Here is a 21,264-nt window from a genome sequence, read left to right as displayed (position 1 = left end):
TGAGGTAGGGGAAGGTATTACACAAAAGGAAGTTGTAAGGTCAGTTTGCTGAGTAAATGGTGGGAGGACAGAGGAGGGATGATCATTAAAGGGAGACAAACTGATTGGATGAAGTGGTTGATGAAATGGGTGGCACAGTTATTGGTGTGTTATTAGTTGATAAGTATTGCTGTGGGGGTGGGTTGATTTGGGTGGAGAAGAACTTCAATGATGTCCAAAGGTGCATTGGGTTATGTTGGTATTTATGTTGGATATTAGTTAGAAGTTATTTTATTTGATTTATTTTTTCTCTGTTCATATTGCCATTTTCTTTCAGGTATGTTTTGTGACCATTGTTTCCAAGCTTTGTCTCTGATGTGCCTAAGTTGTTTTTTTTTTTTTTTTTTTTTTTTTTGTTATCCAAGGGGCTGCATTAGATTTTTATCATTTTTGTTCTAATGAAAGCCAGTTAATTTAGTATATTTAGAAACATTTTGTTAATTGGCGGCCACGGTGGTGCAGTGGTTAGCATTGCCACCTCACATCAAGAAAAAGAAGGTTGGGGGCCGGGCTGGCAACTCGACACCGTAAAACTCCACTGCCAATCATAAGCGGACAGGTGATCTGCTGTGGCGACCCCTAACCGCGAAAAGCCAAAAGAAGAAGAAACATTTTGTTAAATGTTAAGACTGCTTTCAGTAGAGGCATTTTTTGAATATCCCAGTTACGTAACTGAAGGTTGGAAATAGATGTTTGTACTTGCAAATTTCATGAGATTGTGTATACTTATATTGTGCTTGTCTGGGGCTATTGTTTTGCTGCCTTATGGTAAAGGTAGGAAGATGATCATTGATATGTGGTTGACTACCAGTGATGGTTATTTTGTTTAGAGATGAGGAGAGTATCCAGTCCAATGTATATCATGTACTGATATTTCTGTTAAGCCCAGTGTGTTGCAGGTAAAGGATAATATTAAAAAAATACAGGTATAAGGTGAGAGAGACTTAATCTAAGTGCATAACCCACCACAACCACTGAAGTCCCTAAGACATTTGTTAACAGTTATACCCGGAAGATTACTTTTGGGGAGAAGGGGTAAGTTTGTCTGCTGATTGCCCCATGCTGCTGACAGTGTTGCTAGAGCAGACATCGGTGAGCAGATTTCAAGCCACAAGTATATTTGCACATCCATAAGATGGTATAAATATTTAAAATCTCTGATAAAGCACCTTATGTACAGAGTTTACCTACAGTGACTTCCTGATATCTCATTAACACAGTAAAAGTGTTTAAAGCCTCTAGTACAGCTCTCTACTGTTAGAACACATGATACAATTACAGTAAGCCCAGGTCTTTTGTCTTACTAACCTTAATACTGTAAAGTTATGCCATGTGCCAGCTGTCACTATGCAGCAGTGGAATTAAATTATTCAAATAGTGCCTTTTTTTTTTTTTTTTTTTTTTTTTTTTACAATATGTTGGCACAAAAAATCTTTTGCAGGAGTTTCCTTGCTATTTATTATATACTTTGCTAATGTATTTCCTAATTTTTATATATTGTGCTTGGGAATAGGTTCAGTTACATTTCTTATTTTCACATAAAAAGTGCACTTATCAATTTGAGGAGCGCACAGCTGAGGAGGTGATCACAGATCTGCTTGGGAAAGGTGACTGATGTGATATGTTGTGATTTTGTCATTCATTTAGAAGGTAAGTTTATTTGGGGTATGGGAAGGAATGGGGGATGAGCACTTATGATTCTGTTGCTGTTTTAACACACCTGTCGGTGTCTTAGAACAAGAGTAAAGGATAAAGCCAAAGGTAATGGAGGAGCAAAGGCCCAACATCAGGAACAGATGTTAAGTACTGCTCTTATAAACTTAGAAAGTTGCTAGAATAAAATAATTTGTAGTCACATACATTTTATGTATGATACTGCACCCTGCTAGACAGGGGTCCATGGAAGTAAATAGTGTGGGAAGAAATAGCCAGGGAATTGTTATGGCTAGGCTTGTATAGGCCCTAGGGCCGGTAGCTTAGTACCAACCTATGAACCTATATGGAGTCTGACACTTAAATTTCTGTCATTATTTAGTGATTTCAGTACTCTGTGATTGGATAGAAAACCACAAATGCTCATAGGTATGTACTAGGCTAGCCGCCCTTGAGGGCCATTTTAACTCATTCCTTTCATTTGAGTGTGTACCTTTATCTCCCAGTGGGTGTGGCATGACCCTTTAAAAAACAGTTCAAACAAATATTCATATCTCTGAACCGTGTTACTAGAAAACTGTAAATGGCAAACTATTTGGGATAAATCTATCTTTATATTGGTAGCAGTTCTTGAGTTTGATGCTTTAAACCTGATTTTCTAAACCAAAATAAAGGCAGTGAATATTAATTTTGTAATGTTGTATAAACAGCTTATGATCTCTTAGTAACTATTAAAGCAAAGGCACATAGTGCCAGCAGCATTTTCTTCATACAGCTGTGAGCTTTCATATGAGGCTGTGCCATTCTGTCTGTATTATCTGAATGTTGAGATATTTAGAGAAATATAAAAATTATTGCAAAACAAATGGTATACAGATGATATTCAGTATGTCTTTAGCTGCATTAGACAGAGGTCAAATGTCAATACAGTTGTGTTTGCCGTCATGTATACTTTAAGATGAAATCTTCTGATACCTTGTACATAGCATGGTTTTTGAATTATTAATGCAAATATTAACCAGCAATATTTGACACCTAGAGGAGTCACTAGGTGTTAAGCCTAGCCAATGTCCCTTTCTGTGCTTGACTTAACCTATCCTCTTTGGTTAGAGAATGGCCTTACCCATCCCATGGTAGATAATTCTATATTACCCCTAACAAGAATAACACATGTATGGGATAAAGCATGTAGGAACTACCTCTGTCCATTAGAAGTACAAGCGGCGGCCTTGGGATAATTTTTTTATTTCTCATCCATACATCCAAAGTGCACTTGAATATGAACAGGGGTGAACTTTGTTTTATGTGGATGGGCAGTCTGTTTGAGTAGCGGTATCCTCTGCAAATGTTTGCAGAAGAGGTTTATGTCTTGAGACAGAGTATTTCTGATGCTACTTGACTTGATGATGTGCAGTAAATCCATCAGTATTGGGTCAGAGGATGCATTGTATACCAGACACGGGTCACTTTTTAGCAGTCTGTAGGATGCTGAGTATAGTGACATGGCTTTGAAGTTGGTCTGTGTAAAACATTTTGTTTTGACCTTGTATCCTTTTAGTAAGGTACCTCTGTGGGCATTCCAGCTGTTTGTTGCATGTGTCTGGACAGATACATGCCAAAGGGGCCTAAGGAGGGCAGAGTAAAGAGGGACAGTGACATCCTTGAGTCTAGATACAATCCCTTTGTTTTAAGCTGTACAATATAGGAGAACTGTCTTACAACAAAGGACACATGTTGATCAAATGTTAGGTCACTGTCCACAAGTGTTCCTAAATCCCATGTAACTGGGTCAACTCTCAGAGCATATTGTTAATGTGGCAATTCCCTGGGATAGATGACTTCCTAAAAGATACAATAATGTATTTTCTGGCATTTTAGTTTGTCCATAATCTGGCACCAGCTATTTGGGATAAACCTTCACCCAGGACAGAAAAATGATCTGTGGAGTCCGTTTGCTCCTAGCTTGCTTGCAGTCATCTGCACACTTAGTCAGCCCTTTGGTATTTGCTTTTACTTCAGAAAAGTAGATGTCACAGATGTTCCAGCACAGAACCCTGGGGGACTCCATGGTGACTGGTCTCTCTGTGCAGGTAACTTCCCCAATTTTGATTATCTGCATCCAATCTTTGAACCAGCTGGCAATCTAGCGGGTGACATAGGGTTTTATTCCCAGTTTATTTAGCTTTTCTACTACGCCTGAGTGGGGAATTGTCAAAATCTGTGACCAGGTTCAATTATGCAGTGTGTACCATTTTGCCATCATCCATTGCTTTGGTGACCTTTTCATAAAAACCCACCTGGTTGACTAAGCATGACCTGCCCTTGATGAATCCAAACTGAGATGAGTGCAGTGTTTGGAGGTTCCTTATGTCCAGATTGATTAGTTCCATGAGAAGTCTTTCCATGGCTTTGCATATGAGTCTGGTCAGACTTGTGGGTCTGTAATTGCCTGGGTCTGTGGAAGTTCGTCCGTTATGCAGAGGAATGACTATAGCTGTTCTCCATTTACTTGGTACAAAACCTGTATGGAGGCTGAGGTTGAACAGTGTTGGGAGGACTGTATCTAAATCGTACTTCTTACTTAAGATGCATCCACTGTTGCACTATTTTCAGCTTTTGATAGTACCTTTAGGATTTGGAGTTGTGTAATAGCTGGAGATCAGCCAATTTCAGGCATATCTTTAGGGACAGACACAGAGGAGAGAGGGTGTGAAGTGAGATCAGAATTTATAGGATTTATCAGTCAGTAGGTTCTCTGTATCTTAGTGTAGGTAACATCATTCACAATCAGCTCAGCATGTTGCTGCTTTGTGCTTTCAAAATTTTGAACATAACTAAAAATTCCTTGTGATCGCCTTTGGCTTGTATAGCTATTTTAGCCTCAAACTTAGCTTTGGTGGATTTTATTAAACTCCTGAGTTCTTTGTTTTTTCAGTGACAAGGGCTCTAACATTCTGAAAATTACTCTCCTTTTATTATAAAGCTTGTTGATATTATGGAGCCACCATGTGGGTTTGCTCTGCACTTATTCCCATGGGATACGGCTGCAGCTATGCAGCTGTTTACATGCTAGTGTAGTGTGGTGGTGTACATTCTGTGTATTCAATGGCCTTAACTGGATTTGGTGGGGCTTTGAAGCTTTCCAGTGTAGGTTTTTTGTCTTTTTTTAAACAAATCTTTATTGAATTATTCTGTATGACACAGGCAATCCTACATTTGTATCAAAGAACCATACTCGCACATTCTCAGTTGCAAACATTATACATCACATATGATCTTGTTGAAATTTGCATTCATTTCCTCCTTCCCTTAAACCTCATTCCTCCTTCAAAGCATTGTTCTGCATGTATTATTCCCACAATTCCTATTTTTCCTGTGTATTTTGCTCCCACCATTTTCTAAAGGTCCCACTTCCACTTATTTTATCTCTGTTACTATATTCACTACTTCTAATACGGCTGGTTTAATCTTTTCATTTCCATTTTCTGTTAATTGCTTCTTTGGCAGCCACCGTAATTAAACTCAACAAGGCCTTACTTACTGTGTCTGGCCAGTTCAGATCCTGTATCCCAGCTCAAAAAAAATTGTTTCTTTGGTTACACTAATTTGCTTACCCAGTATCTCTGACAGAGTAGTCTGCAGGGGGTCTTCAAAGTCTGCCAACTCAATACACTCCCTGAAAATATGTTCCCAATTGCCTCCTTCTTCCCCATCACTTCCAACATTTGCTGTCTAACTGGGGAAAAATTATTTGGAATCTGCTTTGGGTATAAAAATACCTATCCAAACACTTCCATGCAAAAATCGGAAATCTTCTAGACTTTGTTGCATAATTGGGAGCCATCCATATATTCTGCCATTGTTTCTTTGTGACTTGATTATCTGCATATCCATTATCTCTCCCCAATGCTTTCTAACCTCCTCTGATTGATTCTTGTAGTGGTTATGCTGTGTTTTATATGCCCTACTAATTCTCTTTTTTTAATGGCAGCTTGTGTTCTAGATTCAACTGAAAACTGTACCAGTGCTACTGTTTAACTTGGGATCACCCTATTCCTTTCGCTTTGCCTTTTCTCTGATATCAATCCTTTATAGGGAAGGCATTCTCTAGACTGTAGTCCTAATGTATTCTTGGCCTTCTCCCATTTTATTACATTTCCTGTCTACTTATTTGCTCATAATACTTTGGTTCCTTTGACAGTTTTCTCTAGTAAATCCCAGCCCCCTCTTGTCTATTCTCTGTTCTCCTGATTGTCTTTCCTATTGGCAGAATCTCCTTTCTTCATTCTCTAGTTGACTCAGTTGTTAAAATACTTCTGTATGGCTATTGTTAATCTTTGTAAGCATCTGCATCCAAAATCCCAGTCTCTCCTTATTTTTGATGGTTCCCCCTATTTCATCATCACTTTCCAGTTTGAATTATAGCTTACTGCTTGTGCTATGTACAGGAACCTTAACTGTGTAGCTCTGAAATATCCCTTCACATCTATTATTCCGAAACCACATTGTTCTATAGGAAGGCTCAACTTATCCCACTTGACTCATCCTCTCTTTGCCTCCAAGATAAAATCCTTCAACTTTTTATTGATTGCTATCCACAACTTCTCTGATAAAAATATGCCTGAGCTGTGTATGAAACTAAAGTGACTAAAACAATGTGTACTGCTTGTATCTTGCTATCCATATCCATAAAACAGAGCTTTCAGTTTCTCAGTTTTTGTATTTGTTATTTAGTCTCTTCCCACATATACTTAGCTGTGTAACAGAATCCTTTTAATCTCTACTCGTAAGTACTTCATTTTAAGTATGTAGTTTGTCTTAAAGAAATTTCTAAATGTGCCTTGGGTGGAAAGGATCTCTGGTTTCATTTTTTGTTTTGAAGGAGGCTGCTTTATGGTCAGACCTAACAACAGATGAAGATACGCAAGGGATGGTGAAAAATGCTCCCATATTAGTAAGGACAAGATCCAAGATGTTATACCCCCTAGTGGGTACTCTTCCTAATTGTTCCAAGGCATATGTTTTCACAAAGTCCAGGATCTCTGTCCTTGTATAGTAGAGGTGAAGTGGGTTTCCCAGTCTAAGGGTGCATAGTTTAGATCACCCAGGAAAATGGCATTGGGTTTATTACTAAGTGATTCTAGTTCTTGTAGATAGGTATCGTGGCTTTCTTGTGTCATAGAGGGAGTTCTTTAGCTAATACGTGATGTTAGACTTTTCTGTTGGTTATTTGGACATGAAGAAGCTCCAGTGCATCATGGTGCTTTACTGGCTTGATGCGAGTCACTTCTTGATGTATATTGAGACACCACCACCTTTTTTCCCCTCCTGGGCAGTAGAAGGTCTAAATGTGTGCAAGGCATTTTAGCCCTGCACACCCGGAGTGCTCTGTGACATTTTAAACCATGTCTTGGTCACTACACAGAAGTCAGTGTCCTCCAGTGTGAGAAGAGCTTGTAGGGAGTGGCATTTCTTGTTTAGGCTCCTATCATTGATCAGTAGCACCTTCACATTTTCCTTTGCTTGTTTCATTATGTTGGTACGTTTATCAGGCTGGCATTGCCTAAAAGAGGCACTGTGGGAGTGGACAATGTTTTTGCCAGTAATCAAAACCCGAGAGAGGACAGATGCAGGCCATCCCCAGCAAAACATCATGGCCTGTCAATCATATCCTCCCAGACTGACAAATATTGGACCCATTTTGAATGACACCAAAAACTAAATGAGTTACTGAAGTCAATCATTTTTTGCTCTTATCACAGCGTCGTCCTTGGAGAAGATAGAATGTTGCTCAGTGCTAGTTTCATATCTGCTTGGGACATAGTGAGAGTTCCATCATGTCTCCCTCTTCATGTAGTCCAGAGAGGTACACCTCAAATCATTGACACCAGTGAACTATGACAGAGTCTTACTGGTAGTTGTTGCTCAAGGACTTGAGTGCATGTGAGATCTGACTGATCCTGGCAGCAGACAAGCATCTGTCTGTTACCCATTCCTTGCTCAGCCTGTTGAGAGGCATATCTATATGTTTTACAACGGACTTGCATATAACATAAAGGATTCTGAACAGTTCACTGATGCTAATCACATTGTAATGTGTTCCAGACAAGGATGCCAGAGATTTCACCTTGAGCGCAAGCTCAAGAGGTGTACCTTGGCACCCATGTTAAAAACACATAATATTAAGTTAGCACTGGCTAACTGCTCAGAATTCTTTGTAGTGTTTGGAGCTTTATCTGTCCCATGTACTACAAGTTACAATAAAAAAATAAAATAAGTGTTTTGCTGGCTTTCAAAGCCACAAAACACATAGCAGGCACTTTCAGAAAAGTAGTGAAACACTATCCGTTATGTTAACACTTGCCTTCCATGCCTCTCGTCTTTCCATATTTTCACAGAATGTCCACACTTTTGCCTCGTATATTGGGTGTGCTCCTGCTGAAGTTTGTGGTTTTCTGGCAACTTACTGAGGAGACTAAATAGCATACTTTTAGGTTTCAGACTTCGTATCCTTCAGTAAAACAAGTGAATACACATCATGTTATTCTAGTAACTTTCTCGGTTTAAAAAAGGAAGTAAGGGACATTTTCTCAATGAACAGCATGCAGAAACAAATCTTTCATTCTGCTGCTGTCATTTGTACTGGCAGATGTTACTGCCTAGCGTGGGACCCCACCTTAAAAACTTTACCAAGGGGGTGCTTAACATTTAAGTTCCGGTCTCATGCCACACTAGTGCTTAACTGATTTTTCCAAATATTGGAGTGTAATTGGTATGCTCAAGGCACTGAATGTATGGTTGGAAGAATGCAATGAGGAACAGATCAAAGATGTGAGGCAAAAATTAGAACAGTTGAAAGTTATTCCAAGCAGGAAGTTGAGTGAGTTCAGAAATTCAGAAAATAAATGTGGTAGATGTTTTCTGTGTATACCTGATTTGACAAAGAATTGTTTTCATTTTTAGCAAAAAAAGTTGAACCATTTTAAAATGATACTGAGTGCATTCCAGTCTCAATGGAAAGAGTGGTCTTGTAACAAATGTCCACCTTTCTTGTTAATGTGCAAAATGAGACAAACATTTTCATCATTTCAGAACAAATTTGAATAGTTTCAAAACAAAGCACAATAGTAGTCTAACCAGCAGACAAGTTGTTTGGCATTCGGTTTTCTATAAAATGAAAATGAAATCAGTGCTATTGTTGTGTGTGTGCCCTGTATGTTTTTGTATATAGGCAAAAATAAATGTTTTTCAGGGTCACCTTGAAGTGGTGTCTCATAGCTTATTATAGTTAATGTGTTCATTACCAGAAGTCACCTCCCAACCTGCTAGATCCAGACTTGATCGTCTAGAGAACTGATAATCACTTGCTAACATACTGAACACTGTTATCTGTATTTTCTCAGGTTCAAACCTTCTAGCCCCACTGTATGACAGATGTTGCTCCTCCTACACAGCCCCCCCCAACTCAACTCCTTGGTTGCGTACTGTGAAGAAAATGACAATAATCAGGCTAGGATGAAAAGAGTAGATTCCTAAACTACATTCTTAAGTTATTCATCTCCTGGAGAAAATATTTGATCAGAAAATGTTCATGTCATAGGTTCATAGGTAGATACTAGGCTATCTGCCCTAGGGCATTTATAAGCCTAGCCAGAGTGTATTTATCGGATAAAAAAGGTTAGGAAGATGATAGCTGACCAGTTTAGTTGGTAGCCACTTGTCTGTTAATATTAATTGGTCACTATTACCTAAGATACTGAAGTGGTATACACGTTGAATAGAGTTTGGTTGCTTTATAGGCACCTCCTATAGTACAATTCAGTCATATAGTAAAGAATTCATTTAGTTTAATAGCTTTTAATTTCCTCCCAGTCGGATCAGAAGTGGCATAATTTCACGTAAAACTGCTTTTATTTATTGCAGGAATGAAAATGAGTAAACATTTAACATTTAATGGGTAACAAAGTTCACACCGGGGATCACACCAACAACACTACTAGATAGGGCCAACAGTACTAGCTGCTACTACAAGGGTCTAGGGAACTACTAAAGGGGCGGTGAATACCGCACAACGTGGCTGGGCTAATGTATGCCTTCGGGCAGATAGCCCAGTACCACCCTATGAACCTATTTAGCTCCATTATTTTTGCTGCATCAGAGCATGTGCATGGCTACAGAGAATTGTTGACTGAGTCTGGCATTTTCATCATTGCATTCTTATTGAGAAAAAGACATTTTTAAATTAAACAGTAAAGATCCATGAGAAAAGTGAAAACATGATTTTATGTAACTGGGCAGATTGCAAGCTGACTGGTTACTGTGTTATATATACCCAATAAGAGTCATTTATCCAGCCAACAATATTCATCTGAAATAATGATGTGCTGAAATGGCTTAAGTTCAAACCTCTCAGTACCTGTTGAGAGGCCAGCAGTTTCTCTCTCAAGAAAACAAAACATTCTTAGAGTGTTCCTCTCTGCTGGTCTGAATTTGTTTTAGATTCATAAGCAAGTAATAGGCTCTCTGCCCTTGCAGGCCATTTTAAGGCCAGCCAGTTTCCCTTTTTGTGCTTGAAATAACCTATCCCATTTGGTTATAGATTGGTCTGATCCATCTTAGGATCAGTAATTATGGATTACCCATAATGAGAATAACTGGGATGTACCATACATAATTTGAGGGGATCCATGCATGGGTTAAAGAATTTAGGAGTTGCATCTGTCCTTTAGTAGTACAGGGGAAAAGTCCTGGGGCACATTTTCCATTTCCCATCCATAAATGTAAGTTGCACTTGAAAATGGACAGGGATGAACTTTTTTTATGTGGCTGGGGGAGTCGTTTCCATAGCATTGGTATCCTCTATGCCTCTCCAAACTGTTCTATTGATGTTGCAGAAGAGGTTTAGATCCCTAGACTGATTATTTCTGATGCCATTTGACTTGCTGATATGCAGTGAATCCATAAGTAATGGGTCAGTGGATGCCTTGTATTCCAGACACAGGTCACCTCTTAGCAGTCTGTAGGATACAGAATTCAGTGACAGGGCTTTGAGTCTGCTCATGTAGGACATGTGTAGGCCTTGTATCATTTTAGTAAAGCATCTCTGTGGGCATTCCAGTTGTTGTATGTGTCTGAACAGATACATGCCAAAGGGCATGTTATATTCAATGACTGGCCTAATGAGGGCTGACTAGAGGGGACAGTGACATCCCTAGAACTGTACACAGTCCCTTTTTTTTTGTTTTATAACTTATGCAATACAGAAGGACTTTCTTATAACAATAGACACATGTTGGTGAAACGTAGGGCACTGTCCACATATGTTCCTAAATTCTGAACAGTTGGGTCAACACCTGGGGGTGTATTGTCACTGTGGTAGTTGCCTGTTGTAGATCACCTCCCAAAGAATACAATAATACATTTTTTGTCATTTAGGTTCAGACCGTGATTTTGGAAACAGGTATTTATTTGAGACAAACCTTCCTGCACGATGGCGAAATCATGTGGTGATTCAATGACTGCTGTTAGATTGTGGTTATCTGCAAACTTGGTAAGCCAGAGCCCTTTGCTATTGAGGTAAGCCAGAGCCCTTTGCTATTGACTTTTAGTTCAGAAAAGTAGATGCCAAGCAGGAGAGGTACCAGCACAAAACCCTGGGAGGACTCCACTGGGGACTGGTCTGTTTGTGGAGGTGACTTCCCCTATGTTATTATCTGTCCTATCTGTGAGTTAGTTGGCAGTCCAGCAGGTGAAACAGAGATTTATTCCCAGTTTAGTTAGATTTTCTACTATGTCTGAGTGGAGAATTGTATCAGAAGCTTTGGCCAGGTCAAGGTACATGGTGTGTACCATTTTGCTTTATCCATTGCTTTGGTGACCTTTTCAAAAAAAATCTACCAGGATGAGTAAGTATGACATGCCCTTGATGAATCCAAACAGAGACGGGTCCAGTGTGTGGAGGTTCCCCATGTCCTGATTAATTCCATAAGCCTTTCAATGGCTTTGCATCTGAGTTTTAGTAAAAATGCATACCACTATTAGTTTACCTGTGCTTTGGCATTCACATCAGGTAACAAAACTTCATTGTCAGTTAATCTGGTCTGAAGTTGCATTACTATTTCATTTTGTTCTTTATAATAATTTCTAGATGGCAGGTGTAATTGCTGTAACTCCATAGAAATATTGTTACTCAAATTCTTTACTTTAGACTGAGCTGTCTGCTCCGCATAATGCTTCGGTACCTTTAGAACACATGGATTTAAAAACTGGCCATGCTATGGAAGTGTATGAGAGAGATGATTTTTTTCTGCCTCTGACACAATTCATAGGCATTCAAAAGTAACATTAAAACAAAATTCTATGTTTTCCATATAAACTGAAAATATTTTCTTTGAGTTTAAATTCTCTGTAAGAAGCTTCTCACAAACAGTAGTAGCAGACAGTGGATATCTTGGAACTCTGGTGTACAGTTCTGTATGTATAGCTATTGCATTAAAAGACAGCTCATATGATAATAGTTGCTAGTTTCATGACATAATGCTACAAGCAAGCTTTGTGGTCAATTACAGCAATTATGGGCTTTCAGAGAAGACGACTGGGTTTAGTAAGCATAATCTATCCATAACAAACTCATGCTGATAAGTCTGAAAGTACTAAATTACCAACGTTCTTGTAAATTAGTTCCAAGAGCACACTTTCTACAGTTTTCCAGTTAGTATTGTACGGCTGATGAGTCTATAATTTCCTGGATCAAATGTACATTTTCCCTTGTCTGTTATAACTATGGTGGCTTGCTGCCATATTTTAGCAACATGCTTTGTAGTGAGATATTTATTCATTAAGATGTTCAGTGGTTGTGTGAGGCTTTATAAGTGCCAGCAAGAAAGCACCTGAGTGTACTGTCTGTGGCCTTGGAACTGGTGTTTCTATCCTTGGAACAAACTGGCACCCCACCTAAGTACCATGTTCAATCATAGCCTCACCTCATGCTTTCTGCCTGCTGAATGGCACACAGCGACGGTTATCCCACTTCACAAGGGGGGAGCCACCACAGACCCCGGGAACTACCACCGCCCCATTAGCCTGACAAGCCTGGTCTGCAAGGCCATGGAACTTACATTGGTAATCTCCAAACTCTGGACCCCACCCAGTTCGGGTTTGTAAAAGTTAGATCATGTCTCCTAAACCTGATAGACTTCTTTGAAACCGTCACAAAAGCCATAGACGAGGGTAAGGTGGTTCACACAGCCTATCTAGATCTTGCCAAGGCTTTCGACACCATCCCCCATTTTGGAATTATAGATAAAAATCACTAAACTAGGTATAAATCCCTATGTCACAAGATGGGTTGAGAAAAAAAAGCCAACTTGATGCTTTAACTGCGGTTAATAAAATCACTGTTTATCTATCCCCAAGAATAACTTTGAGAGGGCAGACTTGTGATATTTGACTGTGACCATGCTGTCTGTTTCCTGCTCAGTATTCATACCCCAGTCCCAGTTATGAATCATTGTTAGGGTAATGTGTGCTTTGAACACTCCTGATAAGCTTACCCTTTGTTCTTCAGTATTTTAATTAAAACAAATAAAGGAGAAAAAAAAAAACAACCCAGCTGTCAAGTCACAATTTCTATGTACAGTGATCAAGACTTAATGGGCTCTGATTACCAAAAGTAAAATATATTCATTGCCCTCCAACTATATTTTCAGAATTATGGAATGCAAAACATCAAATGTCACAGTTTATTTACAGGGAAGAGAAAGGATGTTAAACGTTTGTTAGCCATAACTGCCAAAAAAAAATATTTATTGATGAAATCTGTACCATCAGAATCAGACAATTTTCTCCAGATATAACTTAGCACCACCGAAATTGTTATTGAAAGAAATGTTCATTTACTAGTCCTGGTTAACCTCAAGCTACAGTTCTGGCTTGTTTCAAGCTTCAGTCCCACTATACTCTGTACAGAATACTTAACAGCTATTGTTTGTTGTACTTAATGCCATATGCTACATGAATTACACAACCTGACTAGTCAGTTGTACATTGAGTAATATTATCTGCATCTATCTACTTAAGTATGCTTCAGATATATGCTGAAGCATAAATTACAAGGACAAACCAAGACTTGTATGCATCTACTTCATTATGTTTTCTGACTGTTAATTTCAACATACTTTTATGTAATCTGTCTTATTCATTGTGTTTTTTCATTACTGTTCTTGTATATTATCTACTCCATTCACTCTTACTGTTTATTAGTGGATTAGTGGAGCTTTTCTCCTCGGGCCTCCACTGAAAAAAAGACATGTCCAGTGGACTTTCCTGGTTAACAAATGTAAAATAAACAAAATACATTTTTCCTACTAGACTTGTACATAACATATATTCTTTCATTTTTACAGTTATGTCAGCATAGATTGAGGCCAAAGAGCTGAAGTGTGCATACAATAAGAACAAAAATAAATACATACATTTATAGTAATCTTTGTTTATATCATTTTGGTGGCCTCAAGGTAATCTTATATGCATTCCAGATTTGAAGTGTATAGACAACTCCAAGCCAGAATTCATTAATCAGCTTTCTTGAACCTAATCCACTTGTAATGGAAAATACTGGATTGATTATTTAAGAAGTCTGCCACTTTAATGCTTTACAAGTTTAAAACCAAGTTTCGATGCTGAAAATAATCTTTAATGATTAAAGTCTTGTACTGCGCATGCAAGGCCTGTAAAGAGGTGAAGTGGGTTCCAAAGAAATACCTAAAGGATGCTTATCAATTTGCAGTGCACCTAGGTCAAAGATAAATAAGTAATGCCTTCCATCCATTGACTTTCTTCCTAATGAAGTCACTTTGAAGTCCAGCTGGTTAAGAGGAGATGAAAACAGGTAACATGCATGTAGGGAAAGTAATGTTTGTTTGTTTGTTGCATCTACTCTTAGGCAAAATTTAGGTAGAAATGTGTTGACTAACACAAAAATATGTGCAGCAGTGGAAGGTTTTTTTTGTAATCCAGTTTCTACAATATAAATCGCTCAGATATAGAGAGAAAATACCATGCCTTTACGTTTTCCACATACCAGCAGCACAGCATGACACTCTGTGTATCGAACCTTGAGCTTTGTATTGAGATTTGCCAAGTTTTTCTTATTATCCCAGAGCATGAAACATTTCAGCGTATTAGTTGGTACCAAACCCTTCTAATCCTGTTGTAACACCAAGATGGAGCTGGAAGGAAAGAAATGATCAAAAGATGAGGTCTGGTAACTGCCTCCATGCTTAGAAGTGTGAGGCCCTATGCTCCAAAAAACAATTATTCAAAAAAATGCTAAAACTTGCTGTTCACCTTTAAGCCATTTGTAAAGGGGCTTCATGTCCTTCCACCCCTTACATGTGTGCCCCCATATCCCTCCACTTGTAATATACTAACATCAAAATTGGCGTATTTAAAAGCAGGGGAATACCCCGATACACAGAGATGTCAGACTTGGTATGTGGTCACCGCACGTTCACACTTACACTTGGGTCACTTCCATGGATTTTAATGAGCCTTGGATTAATTTATTCTACCACCACAGCAGACTTCTAAAACTGACCATCACTTTGACTAGTCTAGCCAATTTATTAAATTACTTGTTTTAGATAACTGGCAAAATTGTTTTTGTACTACATCTTTGTTAAATATTTGAAGGCGTTTTCACCTGAAATATGGGAGTTTAGGTCATGGTAACATCTGAATACGAAGTCATGTATTTTATGAAAGTTCATTTTGCACCAGATGATATCTAATAAATTAATCCTCATACAGCAAAAATCTGAGATTTTGTTCAGCAGAGACTGGGTTGATAGGAGGGTCATTTTGGATAACAGCCTGAATAAGCTATAGGGCTCAATGTTGTGATCAGTCCTTTTTTGAGCAACATTTTAAATGAAATGTGGTGTGCTGAATTTGCTGAAAAAATAAAAGTAGCCACATGTGTATTGCATCTAAACAGCAAGCAGAGTTGCTCTGAAAATAGTCAGCAGAAAAAAATCTTAAATTTTTAAAGTGCAGGTTGTACATTTTTCACATCGCATGACACTTGTGTTTTCTCAAGATAAAATGCATTTTTTTTAGTTGTTCATTTAAATATGTTTTGTACAATGTAAAACACATGACTGTCACTGAACCACTGAAACTTGTCATTTAACTAGTATATGTGTGTAAACAACAAACCACCACTAAGCCAAAAAAAAAAAAACAAACTGAAGAAAACCAGACTAGAAGGCAGGAAATGTGAATACTCCAGTAGTGTACAAAAAATGTAAAATCCAATGTTCTGAGTCTGTTTATATGTGGAAAATACACTTTATTTAATCAAAACACATACAATTAGCACTTTTGTTTCTTCAGACAGTTTAAAAAACAGTTTAAAAGAAAGCAGTCCATGTTTAAATACCTTCAATTAATGATGACTTCATACAAAAAGCACACCCCTCATGATTTCAGGCAGTGAGAACACACCTCTGCGTGCATATTTATGACTATTTATAAATATTAATAAAAATGCCATGAATATTTATAAAACCTTTAAAACCATAAAATTAACATTCCAGCACATCTGAAAAATTGAATATATGTATATGAAATATAAATACAAAAACAAGTGTTTACTCTAAAACCTTATTCAAAACAACTTAATTTTACATGTTTCCATAAATATTAACATAAATATTAAAATAAATCACATCATTTCCAGTGCCTTCAACCAAAGAATACTGTTGACAGAAGTATATTTACTTGAGACCTGGCCATATATTAGCCCTTAAACGTAGTTGCCAGATCAGAACTTCTTTCCTCTCTAGATTTAATGACCATGCTCTGCCCCGTTCACCAACATTCACTGAATCCAGCACAAAGAAGTTAAAAGAATGCCCATGAAAATCCATATAGTGCTTGGCAAGGACATTGGCACCATCATTTTTTTCTGATTGCTCTAAGATGTTCATAAATGCATTTTTTTAAATTTTCTGTCTGTTTTACCAATATAAAAACCTGCACATAAAACATGTTGGCGCAATATACTACCCTCTCTGAATGACAGAAAAACGTTTCCACTGGTTTGAATTTAAAACCATTATTTACAGATTTAACCTTAGAGGCTCAGTACCAGCTTCAGTACTTGCATCGCTTGTTTCATTAATATCAACTTCCACTGCTAACCTAACACCCTTCCATCCTTTAAAGATGAGTTCAAACTGACCACTTTCTGTTTTATTAATAACTTCCAACATAATCTCGTAAGAAATTAGTATGGGTAACCTCACTTTAAAAACTTGCCTTTCATTGTCTCACATTCTTCTAAAAATAACTCAGATGTTGACATCATTCTTGCTGCCCTCACAAACTGCCCTTTAATGACTGCTTGCTTCTGTTTGAATGGTAGGTGCTTGAAAAGTGTAAAAAACATTCAAGTACGTCTCTTTTCGAAAAATTCTAGTGACAAATTTCCTGTTTGTCACATCTTTACTCACGTGTATCTAAAAAGAGATTTCTTGCTCATCCACATGGTGAGAAAATTTCAAAAATTGCATGGTACTCTAAACCAAACAGTAATTTGGGACCCTTCAGTAAAATAAACAAGTCATCCAAAAACCGTGTATACAGTTGGCAGTATTGGTAAAAGGCAGAATTAAACAAAAACAAATGCTCCCATTGCAGCATAACAATGTTAGTGTAAACTTCACCACATACTCCACCCATAGCAACTCCCTGTCTCTGCAAAAAATATTCCTTCTCAAAAACAATACTTATTTCCTCAAACCATTTGACTGCGGTGGTGGTGCTGCGGTAGCGTTGTTGCCTCACAGTAAGACGTTGTCCTGTTCGATTCTCAGCTAGAGCGTCTTCTGTGTGGAGACATACGTGAATGGGTGTACCTTCATTGAAGGTTGTGCGTCAGGGCCGGCAACTCTGCACATAAAAATCTACTGCCAATCATTAGCGGACTGGAGTTCCGCTGTGGCGACCCCTAACCGGGAAAAGCCGAAAGACACAACAACATTTCTTCAAACCATTTCCAAAAGGTGTTCCAACAAATTAATTAACATTTGCAGCACCCCCTTCTCCACTAAATATTCACAGAACCGTATGTGTGTGTGTGTGTGTGTGTGTGTGTGCGTGTGTGTGCGTGTGTGTGTGTGTGTGTATATATATATATATATATATATATATATATATATATATATATATATATATAAATATATGGGTCTGCTTTGACTCACCGAAAGTACATTTATACAAAACTGAAATAAGTGGTCCCAGTTCGCGAAAGTGCGCTTCAACGAAAATGCACTTTCGCGAAACCCACTACACCGAACACTAACACACACAAAACAATAACACAAACACACTTATACAGGGGGGCAAGCCCCCCTGCACTCCCCTGCTCCCCTACAACCCTACTACTTATATATACTAACTCCAGGTCTCACTGTAGTGGGGGAAAGGGAGTATTCCCTAATCCTCACTGTACCGCAATCTATGACAAGAACTTGGTGTAGTGAGTTTTGCAAAAGTGCATTTTCATTGAAATGCACTTTTGCGGAACTGGGATCGCTTATTTCAGTTTCATATAAATGTGCTTTGTGTGAGCCAAGGTAGACCCATATATATATATATATATATATATAAAATATGACAGCTGTGTGAGATTGACATTCCCTGGGGTAAGGGAATATGCTCTTTCCCCAGGGATTGTGCAGTCTTGGAGTTTTTCTGTAGAATTAGTCTGCGGTGTGGGGGAGGGGGGTGCAGAACAGACTTTACTTTTTTGTGCATGTTCAGAGGATTAGCTTTAGAGCATGCACCGTAACATGTTGACGTGATTTGTCTACATAAAACATGTTGACATTTCCATTTATCCTACTCGTGCTATTACCAGAAGGCATTTCGTCTCAGGTTAAGCACTACCAGAGAGAATGCCACTCAAACCAGTAAAGAGTTGACTATTGGGTGCTAACTACTAGACTTTGGCAGTGGAGATGAGCTTCGTGGCAAAATGAGCATGAACACACAAACCTGTTTTTGTACTGAAATGTTTTTCATTTTTTGCAGGTGTATCCAGACGGACCAAGACATTTGGAACTTTTCCAGGGAATTATGTCACTCCATTATGATCCCACCTCTTCCACACTACGTCTTCCACAAAGCTTACAAACTGACATTACTGAGTTTTCCTGTGCAGTTCTTTGACATTTACTGAAACCACCTACCCATCTATAGACAACCTGGAGGCAGCATGAATGATACCTGGGAGAGACTTACCTGTAGGTGTGGCCATGTGTACTACCAATGCATCTTGCAGAAAGGATCAGCAACAGTTTATTCTCCCACCTCCTCCTAAACTAAGGAGGGATGTTTTATACTGACCATTACAGGTGTTTTTCTTCATACAGATTCCTTTATGTTTTACTTAAGGTATTAACGGATCTTAGATTTTGGCCTCTCAAGTGCTCATGAAGAAATATTTAATCATTCTCATAACAGTCTGCCAAATCAGGATAATTTCAACAGTGTGAGATTTGGAGTACTTAGTTGAAAATTAAACAGTAGTTTGCGGGCCCCTAGTTGCTACAGATAGGCACAGAAGAGGCCATTTACCCTAAAATCACCACAGTGCTATACAGTGCTAACATGTGTTAAGGAAAACTGAATGTCTGAGTCATTTCTTTAGGAGGTGTCAGTCAGTTAACTGGCACACAATGTAAATTCACATTGCAAATCACATACCACAGAAAAATCACTTCAGTGAAAATATACTTCTAAATATGTAAAAACAAAGCATACAGTTATGGTGCCACCAATTCATTACACAAACTACCATTCAAACATTCATTTGTCATGAATTACGTATGAAGTAAATGTTGTTAGGGGCTGTGCCTCCTCTGTTATTTATATATATTGTTAAGTCTGACAGCACTGTGTCACTAGGGAATTGCCAAAGTAGCCAAACACCCTTCGCACACTTTCTGTCAATATTCTAAAGTACATTCATTCATCACTACAAAAGTGCTTGTAAAACCTAGTATTTTCCCTTCCCCAGGTTTCTCTGACATTAAGTATATTGGTCATCTTTCCAGACATATTTGCTTTGCACTGTAATTTTTTTAGACATCTTTGCAACTTATGATCTAGATATCATAGTTAGTCTGTGTAAAAAGTCCATTTCCCTCACAGTTCCACATTAAAAGCATCTGACTTATTAGTTCAATAAAAGTGCTTTTTATAAGTTTAAAGTAATGAAATGCAACTGTCCTGTTCTGTGAGCTTCCTAATTGCAGTTCTCAGTAAGTTGCTAGTAGGTGTTCCATATTTTATCCATTTGTTCCACATTACGGGAGGTACTCCAAATTGTGTGAAAAAATGTTCCAAATTTTGGAGATGGAAGGATGAAAGCTGTAATTGATGCTCATCATATTGATCATAGCTACATTAACCATAGCTATATGGGTTACGTCCTGCCAGGAATATATTAGCGGGCAGCATCCAAAGCTTCAGGCCATCGTCCATGTGCTCAAACCATTAGCCAGCTGAAGCTGAGTTACCTAAAAGTCCTGAACGTCAAACCCTTCAGAGCATTTCGACTATCAAACAGAGCACTCCTCTGCAGGCTTGTGAGGATCAAAAGTTGGCATGTGCTGTTCCATTGCTGGGAAGATAAGTTCTCCTTGGAGAAAATTTCCACATTCAAATATTTTATAATTTTATTGTGTTTTCCTGGCTAGGATAGTTATTTTTCAACTAGGAGTTTGTGTTTTAAAGGACTGTCTTGTGCCTTAACTGTACTTTTAAATGGGGGGGATGAACTTTTTTCTTTCAGTTTTAAAAGTTATTAAAAACAGTTGAGAACTATTTTTTTTCTCTGGAAAATGTATTTATTTTACTCCTTGGGGCCGGCAAAGTGTATTAAAGTGCTTTTTACTGTGTTTTTAGTGGGGGGAAAATTACTTTTTTTTACAACTTTTATTTTTTACCAGCTTTTGGTGCTTTGTTTTCCATTTTCAGCTTGACTTTGGATAAAGCTCAGTCCCATGGTCGGTCCTTCTTCCAGCCACAAAAACAGAAAAATAAGCAGCCAGCTTTTAGCACCACAGCACATTATCCATTAGCTTTAGCCACAGGTGGGTGACTGTGCTGTCCCCAAAGCTGATTCCTCAAAACCCTCATCTTTTACCCTACATTTCTCTCATGTACACCTACAGCTGCTATTGGCCAGTGGTTACCCCCATTGCTCGCAGCTGTTGGGGTCCCCTCAATGGGCAAGGGAGAGTGCTTTTGTCAGTCCTAGCAGAGAGGGAGCAGCAAAGACTTTCCTGTTTGTCAGAATCATGTTCCTATCCCTGGGGAAGCTGCTGCTGCTATTAACAACCATGTTGGCCACATTTTTCATGTCAAAAAGAAACAGAAAACTAAACTTTCATCTGCTTCTGCTCAAATTTCTGTGGACATGAGAAGTTTACTACATCTGATTGAGGGTCTAATTCACTTTATTGATCCTTCTTAGAAGGTGTTTTCTAGTAAAAGTAAAAG

The 21,264-nt window shown here is 38.3% G+C and overlaps 1 protein-coding gene across 3 annotated transcripts in view; it reads left to right on the top strand.

Annotated features, from left to right (window-relative positions):
* Positions 1-20,587, top strand: part of SORBS3 (sorbin and SH3 domain containing 3) — a 1,673,489-nt gene extending 1,652,902 nt beyond the window's left edge. For all 3 annotated transcript variants that reach the window (XM_044082929.1, XM_044082928.1, XM_044082927.1), the window contains one exon: positions 18,790-20,587. In XM_044082929.1, the coding sequence (XP_043938864.1) occupies positions 18,790-18,851 (62 nt within the window). In that variant the 3' untranslated portion in view covers positions 18,852-20,587. The remainder of the gene's footprint in view (positions 1-18,789) is intronic.
* Positions 20,588-21,264: the final 677 nt, after the last annotated feature.

This window comes from Protopterus annectens, chromosome 9.part0, assembly GCF_019279795.1.
Source record: "Protopterus annectens isolate FY-2018-M chromosome 9.part0, PAN1.0, whole genome shotgun sequence".
Lineage (NCBI taxonomy): Eukaryota > Metazoa > Chordata > Ceratodontiformes > Protopteridae > Protopterus > Protopterus annectens.
This window is presented reverse-complemented; position numbering and strand designations above follow the sequence as displayed.